Here is a 22911-nt window from a genome sequence, read left to right as displayed (position 1 = left end):
CTAGAGTCCGACACAACCTTGGCATTCCAGCTACCGAGGTAGTCCAAACGCTGCTATTGTCCCCTGGTGTCTCTCTCCTGTGCTCCATGCTCCTACACGTCCACTAACAGTGTTCTTTCCTTCAGTATCTCTCAATCCTGGAGCTGCAGCAACTCTGGCTGCATGGCCCTAAACATGTCTCTCAGACTGCCCCAGTCTGCTGCCTGGCACTAACTGTCTCCTCTCACCAACTGCCTTTGCCTCCAGACCAGAATGTATTTATAGGGGAGTTCCCCTTAATCCGGGTTCAGAGCTCCCCCTTCTGGCCTGGAGTGTGAACATGTTGTGTGCATTGGGTTTACCTGATAAAAGGAATCCTTCATCGCTTCCAAGCGTGACCTCACTCTCCCCATGAGGAAAGCAATGCCACTGTGACGACCAGGACCCTGGGGCGTCACATGATACACACCATGTCACCAAACAGCACAGTGAGTATCTGTAGCCCTATATACAGGCCCACTCACTGATTCCAATATTGTAGACACCTGTGATACTAATTAGTGGACACACCGTGATTTAACATGTCTCTTTGGTCACATTATTTTCAGGGGTACCATCATTTCTGTCCAGGCCTATTTCATGAGTTTTATTTTTTTTTTAATTCTGTGGAAGCATGGTTGAAAAGCAATGTCTGACTTTCATTTGTTCATTTTCATAGATTTTTAATTTATTATTACTTTTGGCAGATTCAAGTTATTTCTGTTACCATTGTGGGTTTTTCTGTCATTAAATGTGGGGTACCAACAATTTTGACCACGTGAGTAAACACAGGTTTAATGGACGAAGGCAGCGTGCAGCGAAGGCAGCGTGCCGAAACGCGCGTTGGGGTGGGCGTTTGTCCATATCACCAAACAGCACAGTGAGTATCTGTAGCCCTATATACAGGCCCACTCACTGATTACAATATTATTACTTTTGGCAGATTCAAGTTATTTCTGTGACCATTGTGGGTTTTTCTGTCATTAAATGAGGGGTACCAACAATTTTGACCACGTGAGTAAACACAGGTTTAATGGAAAAAAGTTCATGTGAGTGCTTCATTTAGGTCGGGGTCACACGAGCATTGATTCTCGGACTGATTATGCTAATGGCACTCGGCTCAAACTCTTGTCAGAGAACAGAATACATAATATTATCCAAAGAAACCTTATACCATGTGGCACCAAGGGTCAAATTTACAGGACACTTCTGTCAGAGAAGGAGAACTTAAAGGAGTTTTCCTATGAACAAACTTAAAGGGGCTTTACCTATGAACAAAGTAAATTTTTTCCTGTGCTAAAATATTCATATGAATGTTCCCCTCCTGTGTACTGTGTAATGGCTGTGTCTTACTGTGCAGGAACATAATCTGATCATACCACATCTCCTGGGCAGGGGAGGACGCAAGAGAGAGTATACAGATAGAATAAGCTGTGATCCCATGCTGTGCTTTATGTGAGCAGCGTCAGACTGGAGCACCTTGGGTCCACCAGAGAAAATAATTCTTGGGACCCAGTATGTAGCTAAATAGAAATAAATACAAGACCACCAATTGTGCGATATACACGCTAATATCAGGGCATAACATAAGGTAGTACACGTTTTAACTATGTAGTAGAGGTTGGCGCCCAAATTTTGGTTCAAACTCAATGATAAATGTCCCCTGGAGTTTATTAACCACTAAGCCAATGTTATAGCACCACTGTAGTGGAGGAGATTATATGACATCACATCTATACTCTGAGAAAATCCACGGCGGGAATTGACCGATACAGATTTAACATATTCACCACTTTGCAATACACTGAAACAGGTCAGTGGTCAAGGTGCGACATTACATAGTGAGTGTAAATGGGGGGCCTTTAGTCTGGGGTGATAGAGGGGGAGGGGCTAAGTCACTTAGGGATAAATGAGGGCCCCATTACCTCATCGCTCCTTTCACTCCTGACTGACTGCACCCCCTCCCCCTGAGCCCTCTCCCACTATATCACCCCTGACTGCACCCCCTCCCCCATATCATCCCTGACTGAGCCCTCTCCCACTATATGACCCCTGACCGCACCCCCTCCCCTGTATCACCCCTGCTGAATCCCCTCGCCCCGGAATCATCCTGACTGAGCCCCTGTATTACCCCTGACTCTGCCACCTCCCTCTATATGACCTAAGACTGCACCCCCTCCCCTCTATCACCCCTGCTGAATCCCCTTGTCCTGGAATCACCCTGACTGAGTCTCTCTACCCCTGTATTACCCCTGACTGTTCCACCTCCCCCTGTATCAGCCCTGACTGCACCCCATCCCCCATATCACCCCTGCAGAACCCCCTCACCACGGAATCACCCTGACTGAGTCCCTCTACCCCTGTATTACCCCTGACTGCACCCCCTCCTCCTGTATCACAACTGACTTCGCCACCTCCCCCTGTATCATCCTGATTGAACCTCTTTCCCCTGTACTACCTCCGACTGCACCATCTCCCCCCGGTACCACCCCTGACTGACTGTGTCCCCTCCAACTGTATCACCCTGACTGTGCCACCTCCCCCTGTATCACCCCTGACTGAGTCCCTCTCCCCCTGCATTACCCCTGACTGAATGTGTCCTCTCCTGTATCACACTTGACTGAGCAAATACAGCTCAATCAGGGTGATACAGGGCAAGGGGGCTCAGTCAGTCAGGGGTGATACAAGGGGAGACGGGCTCAACCGGGGTGATACAGGGGGAGGTGACGCAGTCAGTCAGGGGTAATACAGAGGGAGAGGGGCTATGTCAGGGGTGATACAGGGGAGGGCACAATCAGTCGGGTAATGCAGGGGGAGAGGGGCTCAGTCAGGGGTGATACAGGGGGAGGTGACGTAGTCAGTCAGGGGTAATACAAGTGGAGAAGGGCTCAGTCAAGGGTGATACAGGGGGAGGGGACACAGTCAGTCAGTCAGTCAGTGGTAATCAGGGTCGGACTGGCCCACCGGAGAACCGAAAGATTCTCCGGTGGGCCCAGGCACTGTCACGTGCTGGCATACTGGCCAGCAGCTGCCTAGGGTCCCCACTGCTCTAGGGGCCCCCACCAGTGGGCAGCTGCTATGGAGGGCCTGGTGCCAGCGGAGCAGCAGTGGGTGACAGTAAGCAGAAGCCCCTGTCTCCGAAGCTAAAGGGAAATGAATATACACTGCACCCCACGCCCCCATGGGTGCGGAGAGGGGTGAATATTAATTTCACTTTAGCAGTGGGCAGTGCTTGCAGCAGTCTGCACAGTGAACATAAGTCACGTGTGCCTGCACTGTGCATACTGACCGCTCTCCCCTAGCAGTGACATAAAAAGTCATCAGGACACAAGAGCGCTGTGTTAATTACAAATCCTGAGCCGTGGTCTGCAGCAGCCGAACATGTCAGCTGTTATCAGTGACGCCCGCACTGCTCTCTGACTGACTGTGGGAGGAGCTGCGAGCAGGACGTCCTCCCAGCGTGACATCACCACTACTCTCGGGCCTGGCGCTCAGAGCAAGGGCTCATTTCCACTTGCAAGAGAAAAAACGGTCCGTAATCTGGACCGAAAAAACAGATTTAGCGTATGCGATTGTCATGCGATTGTCATGCGAGTGTTATGCGATTTTTAATCGCACCATCCATTTTACATCCGTATGACATCCGTATGCAATCTGTTTTTTTCTCTGCAACTATTTTAATACAGTCATTTACAGGACTATTTACAGTGTTCTATGCCACTGAATGGTAATGTATCCATAAAAAACGGACGGAATACGGATGGTCCGTATTCCATGCGTTTTTTTTCTCGCACCCATTGACTTGCATTGGCGAGTCTCGTCCGAGACTCGCAGCAAATCGCAGCATGCTGCGTTTTTTTTCTCAGTCCGATTTCGGCTGAGAAAAAAATCGCAAATGAAAAGACACCTATTGACTAACATTGGTCCGAGTGCAATCCGATTTTTTATCGGATTGCACTCGTCCGTTTTCCTCGCAAGTGGAAATGAGCCCCTAATCAGAGAGCAGTGCGAGTGTCACAGATAACAGCTGACATGTTCGGCTGCTGCAGACTGCGAAGCACTATTTGTAAGTAACACAGCGCTCCTGTCCTGATGACTTTATGTCACCGCTCTTCCCTACGATGAACATGCAGGGAGAGTGGTGCAGCTCTTGATAAGGCTTAAGGTAACAGAGAGGGGGTGCAGTCAGGGCTGCTACAGGGGGAGGTGGCGCAGTCAGGGGTAATACAGGGGTAGAGGGACTCAGTCAGGGTGATTCCAGGGCAAGGGGATTGAGCAGGGGTGATACAGTATGCCAGCACGTAACAAAACATGTAAGAGCGGGCACCATCCAATATATGGGTATGGGATCACCTATTGCATACTGACATAGATGCAAATCAATAGAGAAAAGGTATGCAAAAACAAATGGGATCACCAACAGAATAATATATCAAATAACAAATTCTTTATTGAGAACACCCAGAACATATTAAAAACATTTAAAAGGCCTCCACCACATCAGTAGAGGTGGCGGGTCCACATTACAATTTAAGCATAAACAATATATTGCACAAACGGTACACTGATGAGCCAAAAATATTAACAATAAACCATGACCACAATTATTTCTCTTATTCGGTCAGAATAGCCAATCATGGTACTACAAGTGGATACAATGATAATAATCACCACATAGTATACAATCACACAAGAGATATATAGTAAGAGCTACAGTTAACCTGCCCCATGTGCCTCATAGGCCACAACATACAGAAATTGTCTGAAAGAGGTGCTAGGAGCGAGCCTGTGGTCAGCCTGAAGAATATACGGCTACTACCCACTACCTGCTATAAGTCAAATACAGCCTGGGAATGTCGATATCAGAGTCTCTCTGGGACAAAAAAAATGCTCTGAAAACCAGCCTATCTACGACCTGAAAAGCAGGCCCTGGCCATAGGGCACCGCAGAGTATCTCACCAAAAAATGCCACATCCCCAGTGTGCTATGTACAATGTATCCTCTGCACCTGCTCTGACCCTGAGGAAGATGCTGAGTGCGTCGACACGCGTTGGTCCAGGACACTGATGTGACCATGAGGATACATTGTACATAGCACACTGGGGATGTGGCATTTTTTGGTGAGATACTCTGCGGTGCCCTATGGCCAGGGCCTGCTTTTCAGGTCGTAGATAGGCTGGCTTTCAGAGCATTTTTTTGTCCCAGAGAGACTCTGATATCGACATTCCCAGGCTGTATTTGACTTATAGCAGGTAGTGGGTAGTAGCCGTATATTCTTCAGGCTCACCACAGGCTCGCTCCTAGCACCTCTTTCAGACAATTTCTGTATGTTGTGGCCTATGAGGCACATGGGGCAGGTTAACTGTAGCTCTTACTATATATCTCTTGTGTGATTGTATACTATGTGGTGATTATTATCATTGTATCCACTTGTAGTACCATGATTGGCTATTCTGACCGAATAAGAGAAATAATTGTGGTCATGGTTTATTGTTAATATTTTTGGCTCATCAGTGTACCGTTTGTGCAATATATTGTTTATGCTTAAATTGTAATGTGGACCCGCCACCTCTACTGATGTGGTGGAGGCCTTTTAAATGTTTTTAATATGTTCTGTGTGTTCTCAATAAAGAATTTGTTATTTGATATATTATTCTGTTGGTGATCCCATTTGTTTTTGCATACCTTTTCTCTATTGATTAGTATGCCAGCACGTGTCATTGCCTGGGCCCACCGGAGAATCCTCCGGTTCTCCGGTGGGCCAGTCTGACCCTGTCTGTGAGGTAAACCATTTCCCTACCTGTATTTAAAAAAAATGTCTTACCTCAAAGAAAGAATCATTTGTGATCCCCTGCTGTAATATCTGTGCTCTTTTGCTTCCTTCACTGTCCAGAAGATGAAGTATGATCAGACCATGTCCCTGTATGGCCAGACACGGCCATTACACAGGACACTGCTGGGGCACATTTACAAAGTTAACTCAGCACAGGAATATTTCATTTAAACACATCCAATTTTGGAAATTATTATTCCAAGATCTATTAATTAAAACGTACTTTGTTCATGGGAAAACACCTTTAATTTCTCTATCTTCCCCATTGTCTGACATCTGAGTGCAGTCCGATGTTTTACATGCACCCTTGGAGTTGAATGGGAGCGCGTGATCTGATTTGCGGAGCCACTCGCAGCATGCTGCAATTTTTTTTCTCATGCCGAAACAGCATGAGAAAACAATAAATGCATATTTTCACTGCCACATAGTATAACATTGCTCCAAGTGCTATATGATAAAACATCAGAGAACACTTGCCTGAGTTATACGCTCTTGTTTGCGAGCCCTTAGGTTAAAGGGAACCTGTTGCCAGTTTTTTTCAAAAATAACCTTTGTTCACCACCTTTCAGCCCCATGTGACAGCATTCTAAAATGTATATACCGTATTTTTCGGATTATAAGATGCACTTTTCCCTCCCCAAGTTTGGGGGGGAAATGGGGGTGCGTCTTAAAATACGGATATACCTTACCGGCCGTGGTGGGGCAGGGTCCCAGGGTCGCTGCTGGAGGAGGCAAGAGTTGAGCGCTGCTACAGGCTGGGATGAGGGGGTGTTCGGATGTGCGCCGCTGCGGGTGTTCGGGGGTGTGGGGGCTCAGCCGACATTTTGTGAACGCCCAGAGCCCCCACACTTACATGGTTTACTATGCGGTGGACTCCGGGAAAATGGCTGCCCATGCCGGCACGTGTACAGATGGAGATCTCAGCACCAAGATGTCGGGAGATGAGAAGTGAAGTGAACCTGGGAACACACTTATAGTGACCAGCGCTATCCTCTATGATGTCAACGCTCATCAATGAAACTTGTTTCATGGTTTTCAGCCTGGATGGTCGCATCATGCCACCATTCAGGTTGCAAACCAGATATTGCAGAGCTGGATTCGGCGTGGGACAGTATTGCTAATCTTCACTTCGGACAGGTGAGGAATATGGTTGTGTATTATTATTTAATTTTTTTTTACAGGGGACAAAGACTTCATTGGATTAGGAGGAAGGAGAGCAATATTTATTATTTTCTGTCTTTTACAAAGGACAAGGGCTTCAATGGAATAGGCATAATATGAGTATAACTTTGTTTTTTATTTTTAAATAAATGTGTAAAACAGGGTGTTTTGTTTTATTTCAAATAAAGGATTTTATTCTTGCTGGGTGTTTATTTCAATACTTACTATGGGGTTAGTAATGGGGGCGTCTTATGGACACCTCTCCATTACTAACCCCTGGGCTTGATGTCACCTGACAATACAAAGATGACATCAACCCCAACCCTAATTATCCCACTTGCCACATCACAGGGCATGTGGGAAGAGGGAGGCTAAGTGCCAGATTTGGTGCATCTTATGGATGTGCCATTTCTGAAGCTTCTGAGGGCTGATGTTGATAGCCTGGGTATGGGGTCAATATCTCTGACCCCTTCCCAAGCTAATAATATCAACCTACAGCTGTCTGTTTAGCCTTTGCTGATTTGAATTTATAGGGGGTCATCACCCTACATATTTTTTTTCTGGGGTCCCCCCGTAAATTCACCAGGAAAGGCTAAGCAAACAGCTGTGAGCTGATATTAATAGCCTGGGAAACTTTTGGAATAGTAACCCTTTTCCCACATTATTAACATCAGTCCCCAGCCGTGGGCTTTCCCTCTGCTGGTTATGAAAATTGTGCAAATGCGCATGCCGCTTTTTCAATTTAATTCTTTATTTTACACAGGAGGGACACAGCGAGTGATGAATACGACTCTCATCATTGTCGCCTGGTTGCGCTGAGATCAGGATGCAATGATGAGAGCAACCTTCAGCCGCCAGTTCCTGGGATCATCGTGAACTGTACTGCTTTTCCCAGGCACCGTACATGTCACACGTATACATGGACCACACACATATATGAAATACAGAGACAGGGGCAGCAAACGGTCACACTGATGTCACACTGATGTCACATACGTAAATATGGATGGCACACGGACCACGGATCTCACCAGTACTGTTTTTTCCTATACAGGAATCACCAGGACGTGTGTTATGACCCCAATGGCAGAGGGTCTCAAAAGTACATACCAAGTCTGCAAACACAAAAAACCAGCTCATAGGGCAATGGTAACTGGGCTGACCATATATCTAATCCTAGCACCACAAATAGCAGCAGCCGGGGAACGTGCCTACGTTGGTTCTAGACGTCTCGCGCCAGCCGGAGAACTAACTAACCCTAGAAGGGAAAAGATAGACCTTTCTTGCCTCCAGAGAAAAGACCCCAAAAGTTGGATACAAGCCCCCAACAAATAATAACGGTGAGGTAAGGAGAAAAGACAAACGTAAGAATGAACTAGATATTTAGCAAAGAGAGGCCCACTGACTAATAGCAGAATATAGTAAGATGACTTATATGGTCAGCAAAAACCCTATCAAAATTTCCACGCTGGATATTCAAGAACCCCCGAACCGTCTAACGGCCCGGGGGGAGAACACCAGCCCCCTAGAGCTTCCAGCAAAATCAGGAATCACATTTAGTACAAGCTGGACAAAAAATAAGAGCAAGCAAATAACCAAAAAACAAGGAAGCAGGACTTAGCTTAATTTTGCAAGATCCAAGACCAGCAGACAGGAGCAAACAGAAAGGAACTGATTACAACGATGCCAGGCACAGGACTGAGAAACCAGGAAGTTTATATAGCAACACCCCTGGACTAACGACCCAGGTGGGTGCCAAACTGAGGAAAGACAATCCCAGAGTCATATCACTAGTGACCACAAGAGGGAGCCAAAAAAGTCTAATTCACAACAGTACCCCCCCTTTAAGGAGGGGTCACCGAACCCTCACCAAGACCACCAGGGCGATCAGGATGAGCAGCGTGAAAGGCACGAACTAAATCGGCCGCATGCACATCAGAGGCAACCACCCAGGAATTATCCTCCTGACCATAGCCCTTCCACTTGACCAGATACTGAAGCCTCCGCCTGGAGAGACGAGAATCCAAGATCTTCTCCACCACGTACTCCAACTCGCCCTCAACCAACACCGGAGCAGGAGGCTCAACAGAAGGAACCACAGGTACAACGTACCGCCGCAACAAAGACCTATGGAACACGTTGTGAATGGCAAACGACACCGGAAGATCCAAGCGAAAGGACACAGGATTAAGGATTTCCAATATCTTGTAAGGACCGATGAAGCGAGGCTTAAATTTAGGAGAGGAGACCTTCATAGGAACAAATCGAGAAGACAGCCATACCAAATCCCCAACACGAAGTCGGGGACCCACACCGCGGCGGCGGTTGGCAAAACGCTGAGCCTTCTCCTGTGACAACTTCAAGTTGTCCACCACATGATTCCAGATCCGCTGCAACCTATCCACCACGGAATCTACCCCAGGACAGTCAGAAGGCTCCACATGTCCCGAGGAAAAACGAGGATGGAAACCAGAGTTACAAAAAAATGGCGAAACCAAAGTAGCGGAACTAGCCCGATTATTAAGGGCAAACTCAGCCAACGGCAAGAAGGTCACCCAATCATCCTGATCTGCAGAAACAAAACACCTCAAATAAGCCTCCAGAGTCTGATTAGTTCGCTCCGTTTGTCCATTAGTCTGAGGATGAAAGGCAGACGAAAACGACAAATCAATGCCCATCTTAGCACAAAAGGATCGCCAGAACCTGGAAACAAACTGGGATCCTCTGTCAGACACAATATTCTCAGGAATGCCGTGTAAACGAACCACATTCTGAAAGAACAAAGGAACCAGATCGGAAGAGGAAGGCAGCTTAGGCAAAGATACCAAATGGACCATCTTGGAAAAGCGATCACATACCACCCAGATGACAGACATGCCCTGAGACACCGGAAGATCTGAAATGAAATCCATGGAAATGTGTGTCCAAGGCCTCTTCAGGACAGGCAAGGGCAAGAGCAACCCGCTGGCACAAGAACAGCAAGGCTTAGCTCGAGCACAAGTCCCACAGGACTGCACAAATGACCGCACATCCCGTGACAAGGAAGGCCACCAAAAGGACCTAGCCACCAGATCTCTGGTGCCAAAAATTCCCGGATGCCCTGCCAACACCGAGGAATGAACCTCGGAAATGACTCTGCTGGTCCACTTATCAGGAACAAACAGTCTGTCAGGTGGACAAGAGTCAGGTCTACCAGCCTGAAATCTCTGCAACACACGTCGCAAATCCGGAGAAATGGCTGACAGGATAACTCCCTCTTTGAGAATACCAACTGGTTCTGCGACTCCAGGAGAGTCAGGCACAAAGCTCCTTGAAAGAGCATCAGCCTTCACATTCTTTGAACCTGGTAAATACGAGACCACAAAGTCAAAACGGGAGAAAAACAATGACCAGCGGGCCTGTCTAGGATTCAGGCGTTTAGCAGACTCGAGATACATCAGATTTTTGTGATCAGTCAAGACCACCACACGATGCTTAGCACCCTCGAGCCAATGACGCCACTCCTCAAATGCCCACTTCATGGCCAACAACTCCCGATTGCCAACATCATAATTCCGCTCAGCAGGCGAAAACTTCCTAGAGAAAAAAGCACATGGTCTCATTACAGAGCAACCAGGGCCTCTCTGCGACAAAACGGCCCCTGCCCCAATCTCAGAAGCATCCACTTCAACCTGAAAGGGAAGTGAGACATCAGGCTGGCACAAAACAGGCGCCGAAGTAAACCGGCGCTTCAACTCTTGAAAGGCTTCCACGACTGCAGGAGCCCAGTTAGCAACATCAGAACCTTTCTTGGTCATATCCGTCAAAGGTTTAACAACGCTAGAAAAATTAGTGATAAAACTACGGTAGAAGTTAGCAAAACCCAAGAACTTCTGAAGACTCTTAACTGACGTGGGTTGAGTCCAATCATGAATAGCTCGGACCTTGACTGGGTCCATCTCCACCGCAGAAGGGGAAAAAATAAAACCCAAAAAGGGAACCTTCTGTACTCCAAAGAGACACTTTGAGCCCTTAACAAACAAAGCATTCTCACGCAAAACCTGAAACACCATCCTGACCTGCTCTACATGCGAGTCCCAATCATCAAAAAAAAACAGAATATCATCCAGATAAACAATCATAAATTTATCCAGATACTTCCGGAAAATATCATGCATAAAGGACTGAAACACTGAAGGAGCATTAGAGAGCCCGAAAGGCATCACCAAGTACTCAAAATGACCTTCGGGCGTATTAAATGCAGTTTTCCATTCATCTCCTTGCTTAATGCGCACAAGGTTGTACGCACCACGAAGATCTATCTTGGTGAACCACTTGGCACCTTTAATCCGGGCAAACAAGTCCGACAACAGAGGCAAAGGATACTGAAATTTAACAGTGATTTTATTCAGAAGCCGATAGTCAATACAAGGTCTCAAAGATCCGTCCTTCTTGGCCACAAAAAAGAATCCCGCACCAAGAGGGGAAGAGGATGGACGGATATGCCCCTTCTCCAGAGATTCCTTGATATACGAACGCATTGCGGTATGCTCAGGTACAGACAGATTAAATAATCTTCCCTTAGGAAATTTACTACCTGGAATCAAATCTATAGCGCAGTCACAGTCCCTATGAGGAGGAAGAGCACTGGACCTGGACTCGCTGAATACATCCTGGTAATCAGACAAATACTCAGGAACTTCCGAAGGAGTAGAGGAAGCAATAGACACCGGCGGGGAATCACCATGAATTCCCTGACAGCCCCAACTTGACACAGACATTGCCTTCCAATCCAAGACGGGATTATGGGTCTGTAACCATGGCAGACCCAAAACGACCAAATCATGCATTTTATGCAGAACAAGAAAACGAATCACCTCCCGATGTTCAGGAGTCATGCACATGGTTACCTGTGTCCAAAACTGCAGTTTATTTTCCGCCAATGGCATAGCATCAATACCTCTAAGAGGGATAGGATTTACCAACGGCTCAAGAACAAAACCACAGCGCTTGGCAAACGACAGATCCATAAGACTCAGGGCAGCACCTGAATCCACAAACGCCATAACAGGGTAGGAGGACAATGAGCAAATTAAAGTCACAGACAAAATAAACTTAGGTTGCAAATTACCAATGGCGACAGGACTAACAACCCTAGTTAGGCGTTTAGAGCAAGCTGATATAACATGTGTAGAATCACCACAGTAAAAACACAACCCATTCTGACGTCTATGATTTTTCCGTTCATTTCTAGTCTGAATTCTACCACATTGCATTAAATCAGGTGTTTGTTCAGACAACACCACCAGAGGATTCGCGGCTTTGCGCTCCCGCAAACGCCGGTCAATTTGAATAGCCAGCGCCATGGAATCATTCAGACCTGTAGGAATGGAGAAACCCACCATCACATTCCTAATGGCTTCAGAAAGGCCATTTCTGAATTTTGCGGCCAGAGCACACTCATTCCACTGAGTAAGCACGGACCATTTCCGAAATTTTTGGCAATACACTTCAGCTTCATCCTGACCCTGAGAAATAGCCAGCAAGGCTTTTTCTGCCTGAATTTCAAGATTGGGTTCCTCGTAAAGCAATCCGAGTGCCAGAAAAAACGCATCAATATTTGCCAATGCCGGATCTCCTGGCGCTAGCGAGAAGGCCCAATCCTGAGGGTCGCCCCGTAAGAAAGAGATAACAATTTTTACTTGCTGAGCTGAGTCTCCAGATGAACGGGGTCTCAGAGATAGAAACAATTTACAATTATTCCTGAAATTCCTAAACTTAAATCGGTCTCCAGAGAACAGTTCAGGAATAGGTATTTTAGGTTCAGACATTGGACTACTGGTAACAAAATCTTGTATGCCCTGCACACGAGCAGCAAGCTGATCCACACTTGTAATCAAAGTCTGGACATTCATGTCTGCAGCAAGCACAAGCCACTCAGAGGTAAAGGGGAGGAAAAAAGAGAGGAAAGAAAAAAAAAAAAAAACTCAGACTTTCCTTTCTTGTAATCCCACTTCTGCAATGCATTAAACATTCAACCTTGGCCTGGCATACTGTTATGACCCCAATGGCAGAGGGTCTCAAAAGTACATACCAAGTCTGCAAACACAAAAAACCAGCTCATAGGGCAGTGGTAACTGGGCTGACCATATATCTAATCCTAGCACCACAAATAGCAGCAGCCGGGGAAAGTGCCTACGTTGGTTCTAGACGTCTCGCGCCAGCCGGAGAACTAACTAACCCTAGAAGGGAAAAGATAGACCTTTCTTGCCTCCAGAGAAAAGACCCCAAAAGTTGGATACAAGCCCCCAACAAACAATAACGGTGAGGTAAGGAGAAAAGACAAACGTAAGAATGAACTAGATATTTAGCAAAGAGAGGCCCACTGACTAATAGCAGAATATAGTAAGATGACTTATATGGTCAGCAAAAACCCTATCAAAATTTCCACGCTGGATATTCAAGAACCCCCGAACCGTCTAACGGCCCGGGGGGAGAACACCAGCCCCCTAGAGCTTCCAGCAAAATCAGGAATCACATTTAGTACAAGCTGGACAAAAAATAAGAGCAAGCAAATAACCAAAAAACAAGGAAGCAGGACTTAGCTTAATTTTGCAAGATCCAAGACCAGCAGACAGGAGCAAACAGAAAGGAACTGATTACAACGATGCCAGGCACAGGACTGAGAAACCAGGAAGTTTATATAGCAACACCCCTGGACTAACGACCCAGGTGGGTGCCAAACTGAGGAAAGACAATCCCAGAGTCATATCACTAGTGACCACAAGAGGGAGCCAAAAAAGTCTAATTCACAACAGACGTGTGAAGGAGGCCTTAGCTTTATTCTACAAACTTTTACAAATTTGTTGTTATCCAATATATGTGAATTTTTGTTTGTTTTCATTTCATTTGCTTGTTATTCTTTTTATTAATGAAATTAATTACATTTTTTGTTAAACTGTTTAATTATTTTACTACACCACTAAGGGACCTCACCATGTGAGCATTTGATAGCTTGTGTTATGCTACGCACTGACATGACTAGTCTCTTAGAGTAACCTAAGCATAGCCTTATAGAAATGCAGACATAGCAGTCTTAGGACCCCCAGCTGCCATGACAACCCATCCATATCCCACTATTGTATCAGGTGCCACAAAGTAGGGAAATTATTGAGGAGAACTTGTCACAATTGTTATACAGTGCCACCTGCAATTAGCTGGAAGAGGTGAGCAGATTAATATATAGGTTGTGGGGGAAATATTTAGTATATTTTGTAGTTTATTCAGTTTAATTCCTATTTACTCTGGGTTTAAGAGACCAATGTCTTAGTAGTGAATGTCTTAGTAGTGAATGACAGTAGTGATTGCTGTCAATCATTGAGAAGAACCACCCGCTTGACCCCTAAGCCTAGACCAGAATAAGCCAGGAAATACAAGTTATACTGGACCTTTCACCACAAAACTATATATCTATTTGCTCAGCTCCTTGTGCTTTATAACATGTTGCCCACCAATAGGACTGCGCCATTAATGTGACAGGTTCTGTTTAACATCTGCCTAACATAAGATGTAATAGTACGAACAATGTAGAGTCCCAGTGTAAGGAGCGTGTTTCTGTATACCAAGCGGATGCCGGCTGTAAAACACAGCCGGTATGTGCCTGTAAATACAGCTGCCAGAGCACGCTCAGATAGCTATACAGTAGTTTAAAACTTAAATGTGGCTGTCAGTCTCTGAGTGTGGCACATAACTGATGTAAATCCTGCTGCGTGCAGTCACCCGCTTCCTCCGATTCCCCGCAACGTGATCATGTGGAGCTGATGGATAGTAATTTCAGTTAGGGGTCTGATAAAGGCTACCATCTTGGTCCTCCTATTAAGCCCAGCCTGCTGGTAGACTTCATAGGATAATATTTTTATACTGTATACAGTAATACTGTGGCATTGTGGTTTCTAAAATTAAAATGTTACAGATTTTGAAAAATAGCGCAAATAAATGTGGAATTGTGTTTTGGTTTTTTTTGTGCAATTTCACCACACTTGGACTTTTTGAGAAATGATAAAATGAACACACATAACATTTTGGGTTATAGCAATAATGTATTATTATTGGAGAAAGGTTGAACTTGATGAATGAAGGCCCTCACAAGTCGATATCACGGGAAAAATAAATAAATTATGACTCTTGAAAGAAAGCAAGGAAAAAAGGAAAGCACAAAAATTGAAAATTGCCTGGTCGAGAAGGGGTTACACTAGTTATAGTGCAGATTATTATTATTGTAATTATCATTTTATAGCTCACAGTAAATGCTGATAATCAGTAGTCAAATCTATAAAAAACAAATCATTTAGGTCAAATTTACAAAGTAGTATTTTTTTCTCGTATACAGAAAACATGACAATTTTCATCAGTGTTGGATCCGATTTTCATTTGTTTTTGGTCATTATGTCCATTTCTACTATACATGTGTCATCCGTCTTTCTCGTATGCAAAAAGAAACTGAAGTAGGCTTCCTAAACTTCTCTTAGTAACCAGTCATTGAAAAATAGTCAGCATTAGGGTGCTCCTTGTATTGCATCCACTTTTCTTTATGCACACCATCATTCTGTAACATGAGTATATGCGATGCTGCCTGTTAAACGTCACTTCTCACCTACAAGCTGTGAGGTAGTGGAGTCAAGAGGTCTAGGGTCAAATACAAAGAGAGTTCATCATAAACCGAGGGGCAAGACAAAGGAGTAAACAAGTCAGTGTCCAAGGTCAGAGGAGGTAGCAAATGGAGACAAAGGGGCTAGGCAAACGGACAAGACCCAAGGTTGGGCAGCAAAAGATCAAAATAACAGAGCACTAGAGAACATGGCAAACACACCACCGATAAAGCTACGACTGGCAATGGTCTAACTATTGTCAGCCATCTAGATATCCAGGCCATCACCTTGAAAGTGTGTCACCAGGAGGAATTCCAGTAGGTCTGGCCTGATTGAGCTGCTGGTCATACCTATTAACAATCCTGACAGCCCTGCATGCCCCTGCATACTATGGGGCACCTGAGGTGTCACTCACCAAACTGACAACCCCGCACACCCTTGCTATCCATTGGGCGGCTTAGCTGTCACCCTCAATACTGACAGCCCAGTACGTTCCTGCTATCCATAGAGTGGCTGAGCTGTCACTCACTGCCTCCCTAGGACACAATGAGTGGTGGGATCGTGACAGTATAATTTGTCATTGTGCTGTCAGTGAAACACAGTCGCACACATACAACAAAAATAGTTCTATGAATGAGGCCTTATACCTAATATTTAATATTCACTGAAAAAAAAGAAAACTTTACGATAGCAATTGTGATATTCAAAAAAATTGCGATTCCTTCTTTTCACAAGACCTCTAAAATATGAGAACTGAATTCTCATCGTTTGCTATAGGCATCTCCACTTTAGCCTACAACTTAGATCCAATCCGACTGATCAGCTCATGGTCAGATAAGTGTGTTGTCCTTGGTAGTGACCATTTGTATAAAGATTTCCCCTTACAGTTGCCCGAAACTCATTCGCCTGTTACAGCAGACTTTAGTTGTCTACTGAAAAAAAGCAAGAATTATTTTCCAGCAGGGGGGACTGCCACTTTTAATGAGTCACATACTCCTCTTCCTTCTCGCTGCCTCTCTATCTCGTTCTTTAGTTCTTGGCAGGCGAGCCTGTGACTGGAGACATTAATTACTAGCACAGTGAGCTGTTTATTCTCCTTATTAACACACCTGTGCTGCTGCTTGTGTGTTAGGAGTTGGTGTCTCGCCTCACGTGTGCCTCCGTCCTGTCACAAAGGCGCCGCTCTTCCACTGAAAATTGAGAGATTCGTGATTAACCCCTTGAGGGCAATATACTCAATGCACAGTCATTGATTTCCAATACGTATAACTGTGGGATTCAGAGACAGAAGAGTCAAGGGTCCATCTGCCTACGAGACGGTGCGCAAAAAAATATTGACTTTCTGATGTATAAAGTGGAATCAGATTTCTCTGTCTTGCTGCAATTTTAAGGTTATTTTGATGGATTTTTGTAAGATTAAAGGACGTGGTAATTGCATCTTGTGATTTCATCTAATTAGTTTATTATTTTCAGATTTTATTTTTTTTAAGCAAACCTTGGATTTCCTTTTACCCTTGTCGCGCAAGTAAACAAGACCCAGTAATTGTATTTCTTCTCTAACTCATTTCTTAGAACAAATTTGCTAGTGCAGCCCCAGAAAATGAGATTCCCATTAAATCTACAGGAATTATTGGTATATTGCAATTAGTTTAGATCCAAACATCCGGTCTGCACCTAAATGTCTGAAGGTGGTATCTGAACTAATTTACCGTAAAAGTATTCCGGGGAACCATATTTTTAAAGGGGCTTTCCATTTAGACATCCATATTTCACCTACATGTTCTCTCTATGTTTTTCACACATCACTTACATATTTTAGTTCATGAAGCTATCCACATATCAATTTATTTGTGGACCAATTGTCTGCAAAATAAAATGGAGACATATCTGTTTTTGATCCAATTTGCGACTCAAGTATTCAAAGGAACTAGTTTGTTAAAAAAAATGGATAGCACTCAGATGCCATTCATTTACCATCTGACTGGGTGCTTGTTTTTTCTATTTCATTGGTAAATGCCAAGTCATTGCCTATCCACAACAGTATATGATTTCCCAATTAATGAGGATCTCACCACTTGAACACTCACTGATCCTAAGAACGAGGCTCTGAAAAGACTTTTTCGGCAGTCCCATAGAAAATGAAAGGAGTGGAAGTGCACATGTATAACGTCTGTTCCATTCAGACCTGACTCTCCAGAGCCCTGGTCTTGGGATATGTGTGAGTACCCTCAGTCAAAACCTTTGTAATTGGGAAGCTATCTCTTAATCTATTGCTTGAGAATAACTTAAAAGCTTTGCACTTTGAAAATTTGATATTTCTCTAATACTACAGCTTTTACTTTGTGCAATGCAAGATCTAAAGAGAGCAGGACCAATTTTACTGTGGAAATGGGGCTACATATGTTGCAAAAAACTGTTAAAAGTACCTCAATACTGGGTCCTTGGAGTTCCTTAGGACTAGGGCCTGAGTTCAATGTACCCTCTGTGCCCCCCAATATTTTTATGACACGGCTTAGAAGTTTCAGACCCTGCCCAAAGTAAAACAATTAAATAACGTCTCTACTTTTTCATATAGCTATATTTCATACTCTCTCCTTAATTTCCTGCAGGTTCGAGCCAGTGCCATTGCTCAAGATGCAGACCAGAATTACGACTATGCCAGTAACAGTGTGATCCTTCATCTGGATGCTGGAGATGAAGTCTACATCAAGTTGGATGGTGGAAAAGCTCATGGAGGCAATAACAACAAATACAGTACCTTCTCTGGCTTCATCATTTATTCAGACTGAGAAAAATGTTCTCTAAACTGCCCCTACCTACACCGTTGGAGAGCAAAGACACCGAGAGAGAAGCCTGGGACAGCTGCATGGAACACTTAAATCCCCTCCATTGCACATGGTGTGCTTGGGATTGTGTAGCTGCTCCCATTGCTTATCCAACATCTCTCTTGTGTCCTTGACGCCTCATGTGCCATTTCCCATGCTTCACTGTGTAGCTGTTCAATAAAGCCTCACTTCTGTACTCCAGGCCTAACTTCACTCTTGCCTCCGGTCCTCCATCGAGGCCACATTCCCATTCAAAGTCCAATCCTATACATCTTATGAACTATACATTTTTTATAACCTCTATACCAGTCATATTCCTTTTAGTTTTGGATCATATCACTGAACTGCCTTGGTGTCTTGCTGTCAAATTTAATTTCCTATTCCAGACATGACTTCTGTGCCAAATCATCGTTACTTATTAGGAAATATTTTATAGTTTCATTGTTTGGAAAATGCAGGGCAATACTCTTGTCATCTAATCGTCTGCGTAGACTCATGACTTGATCCACCTTCCTTTACCTTTACAATGGATATATACCTCCATCTAATCAGATGTCAATATATCTCCAGCAAGCATCATGCCTTTAACACTTCCATTCCAATAACCCTTTATGTATAATTCATGTTCCATGCCTTTTCTTGTAGCTTTCCATTATGCTCCTCCATATATTCCTTTGACGAGCATTTTACATCATCAATACACTGCATCTTTCCACTGCTGCTTCTCTTCAAGAACCATATTTTTTGCTCCAAATCTAAAGTCCATTGCCATCTTCTCCACCAAGCCTAACCCATATATCATTCCAACAAATTTTGTCTATGTAGAAAAGTTCCAAGAACTCTGTATGCATCACTCTACCAAGACTCATTTCCTGTCTAAATACGGTAATAATAGTAGAGCCTTTTTCTTACACCCCTTATCCAGTAACCATGCGTAATTCTACAACTCGTTTTCCTATTAAGCCTAATACATCCCTCCTCTAGGCTTCACTCTCCTCTTATTATCAGTCATAAGCCAGAATCTCTGGTTAGAGTCATGCTTGCATATCTTTTCTATTCTCCTTTTTGTCATTTGTCCAACATCCTTCATGCCAAGTCCACCTCTCACATCTGGCAACTTTTTTTTAGTTGCCATCCCCATATTATCATATATTACCATAGTATCTGTCACTGGATTTCACAATGCATACTGCATACAGGATCAAATAGATTTCTTAAGCCTGAGGCTGGTGTACTTACTTTAAAAAATCCACGACAGAATGGCTGAATCATACTTTTTGGATATTTTCCTAAAATGAACTTCCATGTGTTAGAAAATGCTTATTTTCAATAACAAATGGGGGAACTTTCAAAGAGGATTAAACATCCATTTCAACACAGTATTCAAAATAAGTACACCATTCTCACCAGGTCTAAAAAGATGTATTTATTAATGTGTGTACTTTGTATCGTGACTTTTAGTGACAGATACTTTTTAAATATATCATCCATAGTTAAATGAAATTGATAGGCCTTTATTACGCTATTATACTGTTACCCAACTCATAATAATGATATCCTAGTTGTAAAAGTCAACTACTTGATTTCCAATCTTTGCTCCAGTGTGGCAGCTTAGATATCTTTCATCAGCCCTACATTTGTTTCTTGTGTCTAAATTAAATCCTAATAACCCTCAGCATTATTTCTCCCTTCTACCTCAATCTGTGTATTTCTAGAATTCCCAAATAAATCTTGTAATTATATATATATAGAGAGAGAGTATTAAAGAAAGATAAGTGAGTGAGTCACAAAATATCTTCACCCACAGACTGGAATATATATATATATATATATATATATATATATATATATATATATATATATATATATATATATCTTGTGTACAGGACGATCTATCCATGAGCGCTGTGTTCTCCGCCTCAGGCCTGTCGTATTGTGACTTTTTACATTTGAAGACAGGATCAATCAGATTTAGCAGCTGCATCCTAAACTCGTACCCTGAGACTTGCTAATTAAAAAACTAACACTTTAATGCTAAAATAATGTTTTTTTCTGCACTTTATGTCCACATTTTGCAGACCCCAATTAATTTAGATCTGCGAAGTTTGATGTCTCTGTACTTAAAGATGCCACCCTGCCGGGCATCAGATTGACCTGCACAAAATGATTTATTAGCAGATACTGCCCTCAAATAATCTGTATTACGGAGCTCACAGTGGCTCTAGATCTCCCTAGCGGGCTTACCAGCCTCCTCTGGTTATTTAGGACAATTCACATGTTTGTTGGTCATGTCAATGAAGAATGGACTGCATGTTTTAGATTATATCTACAGTAGACGAGGAATGGAAGAATACCTTAATCTTACATTAAGATAAGACTTATGTGCCCTGTTTATTGACATCCTACAAGTTATCCCTGCTTGGTATTTCATAGGGGTTACCTATATCAAAAGCTCTGTCCTTTTTCGTCCTGTAATGTTTCTGTGGGATATCTAAAAAAAATTCTTGTAAATATAAAGTCCTTCTAGGAATTGTAAAAAAAAAAATGTGTTTTTTTTATGCCATTTCAGTGAAAAAGTCTTATTGGAAAGTTATATTCACTCATGTACTAAAATAATTGTAGGGAAATTTGGGGCAAATTGTTTATAGGGACCAGTTAGATTTTGTCTCGACTTGATTGGTCGTTATGAACAGCTTCACCAGTTCTGATAAAGATATGGAAGAAATTTATTAAAACTGTCTTAAGATAATACTGACACTCATAGAAACCAATCACAAATTTCATTTTACCAAAGCAGTTTAATAAATCAAAGATGAGTTATGGTTGGTTGCAATGGTCAAAAAAAGACAGATTTTAACCCATTACTTGACAAATTAGAAATTTTCATTTTACGGATTTTTCAGAAAAGGGCATCCCAATATTCAATTAAAAATGACAACGACATGATTTCCTATTTTGAAAACATTCATTTTACAAACACAACACAAAAAATTGGACCTAATTATAAAATTCATAAAATCTTAGTTTCTAGAAGCAAAAGACTAGGCGTCCCAAAAAAAGGACATTGGTAGATAATGGGTTAAGACAGATTCGATGGTAACAACATTCCAAAAAACAAGGGCAGACTATTTATGCCGTAAAGCGTTTCTTTACTGTTCCACTTATATACCTGAACACGTAAAGTTCATAGTCATATCGCTCTATGAGACAACTCAGTAGGTAGAATTCAGCAAAAAGATTTGTGCTGACATGGTCTGGCTTCCAGACTGGTGTTCTGTGACAGATGGGCCAAGGCAAGTCTTCACTTAGTCTGACAACCTGGGTTCAGCTTCCTCTCGCTGTTACTAAGCCCTTGGCCTGATGCAATGTGATGACACGTATCGTTCCACCATATCATGGGTTCTAGTAGAGGTGTCCAGGATCCTGGGCCTAGGATTGCAAGCACAAAGTTGAAGACTGTCCTTGTCTAGATGTCATAGAGGTGTAAACCCAGACCAGGGCAGGGTGAATCTTTTTGCTCAACCCTCCTATTAGGTCATGCCTTTGACAAATCAAGTTCATGAAATTTCTGCCATCCTAAATATTCCACGATCAACTGTGAGTGATTCAAACGTGGAATCATTTAGGAACTGCAGCAACTCAACCCAACGTGGCATACCACGTAAGGTTAGAAAGCAGGGTCACCGAGTGCTGAGGCATATAGTTCAAAAAAGTCACCAATGCTCAGCTGATTCAATAACTGCAGAGTCCAAACCTCTTCTGGCATTAACATCAGCACAAAAACTGTGCATCGGGAATATCATGACATGGGTTTCCATGGCTGAGCAGCTACATGCAAGTCTTACATCACCAAGCACAGTGCCAAGTGTCAGATGGAATGGTGTAAAGCAGTTACTACCAGACTCTGGAGAAGTGGAAACACGTTCTGTCGAGTAGCAAATCACGCATCAACAGTCTGATGGACAAGTCTGGGTTTGGCGAATTCTAGGACAATGTTGCCAGCCTAACTGAAACTTTGTGGGAACAGTTTGGTGAAAGCTTTTTTATCTTCTGGCAAAACTGTGCCCCAGTGCACAAACCAAGGTCAATTAAGGCATAGATAAGGGAGTTTTGTGTGGAAGAAGTCAACTGGCCTCACCAGGCCCTGCCTCAACTCCATTGAACACCTTTAGGATGAACTAGAGTGTAGATTGTAAGCCCAGCCCTCACATCCAACATCAGTGCCTGACCTAACAAATGCTCTTCTGAATGAATGGGCAAAAATCATCTCCATATTAATTTGCATGGATTTAGAATTGTTTGTCATAAAAGCTCCTGTAGGTGTAATGTGTGAATGTCTCATTATTTTTGTCCCTATAATGTATCTAACTAAATGTTTGTGACAATTTCTGATGTTAGGGCATGCGCACTGCGTGTGTCAGCCTGTCACCCAGGTCCCCGCCTTACA

At 43.5% G+C, this 22911-nt stretch overlaps 1 protein-coding gene across 1 annotated transcript in view; it reads left to right on the top strand.

The window, feature by feature from the left end:
- The window catches only part of C1QL1 (complement C1q like 1), a 161246-nt gene extending 140975 nt beyond the window's left edge, over window positions 1–20271 (top strand). Inside the window, exon 2 of the mRNA XM_077252633.1 lies at window positions 18249–20271. Within this exon, the coding sequence (XP_077108748.1) occupies window positions 18249–18428 (180 nt within the window). The 3' untranslated portion in view covers window positions 18429–20271. The remainder of the gene's footprint in view (window positions 1–18248) is intronic.
- The last annotated feature ends 2640 nt before the right edge of the window (window positions 20272–22911 follow it).

The sequence above is a fragment of the Ranitomeya variabilis genome, chromosome 4 (genome assembly GCF_051348905.1).
Source record: "Ranitomeya variabilis isolate aRanVar5 chromosome 4, aRanVar5.hap1, whole genome shotgun sequence".
Lineage (NCBI taxonomy): Eukaryota > Metazoa > Chordata > Amphibia > Anura > Dendrobatidae > Ranitomeya > Ranitomeya variabilis.
The sequence above is the reverse complement of the archived record's forward strand: the minus strand, read 5'-3'. Positions and strand labels throughout refer to the sequence as shown.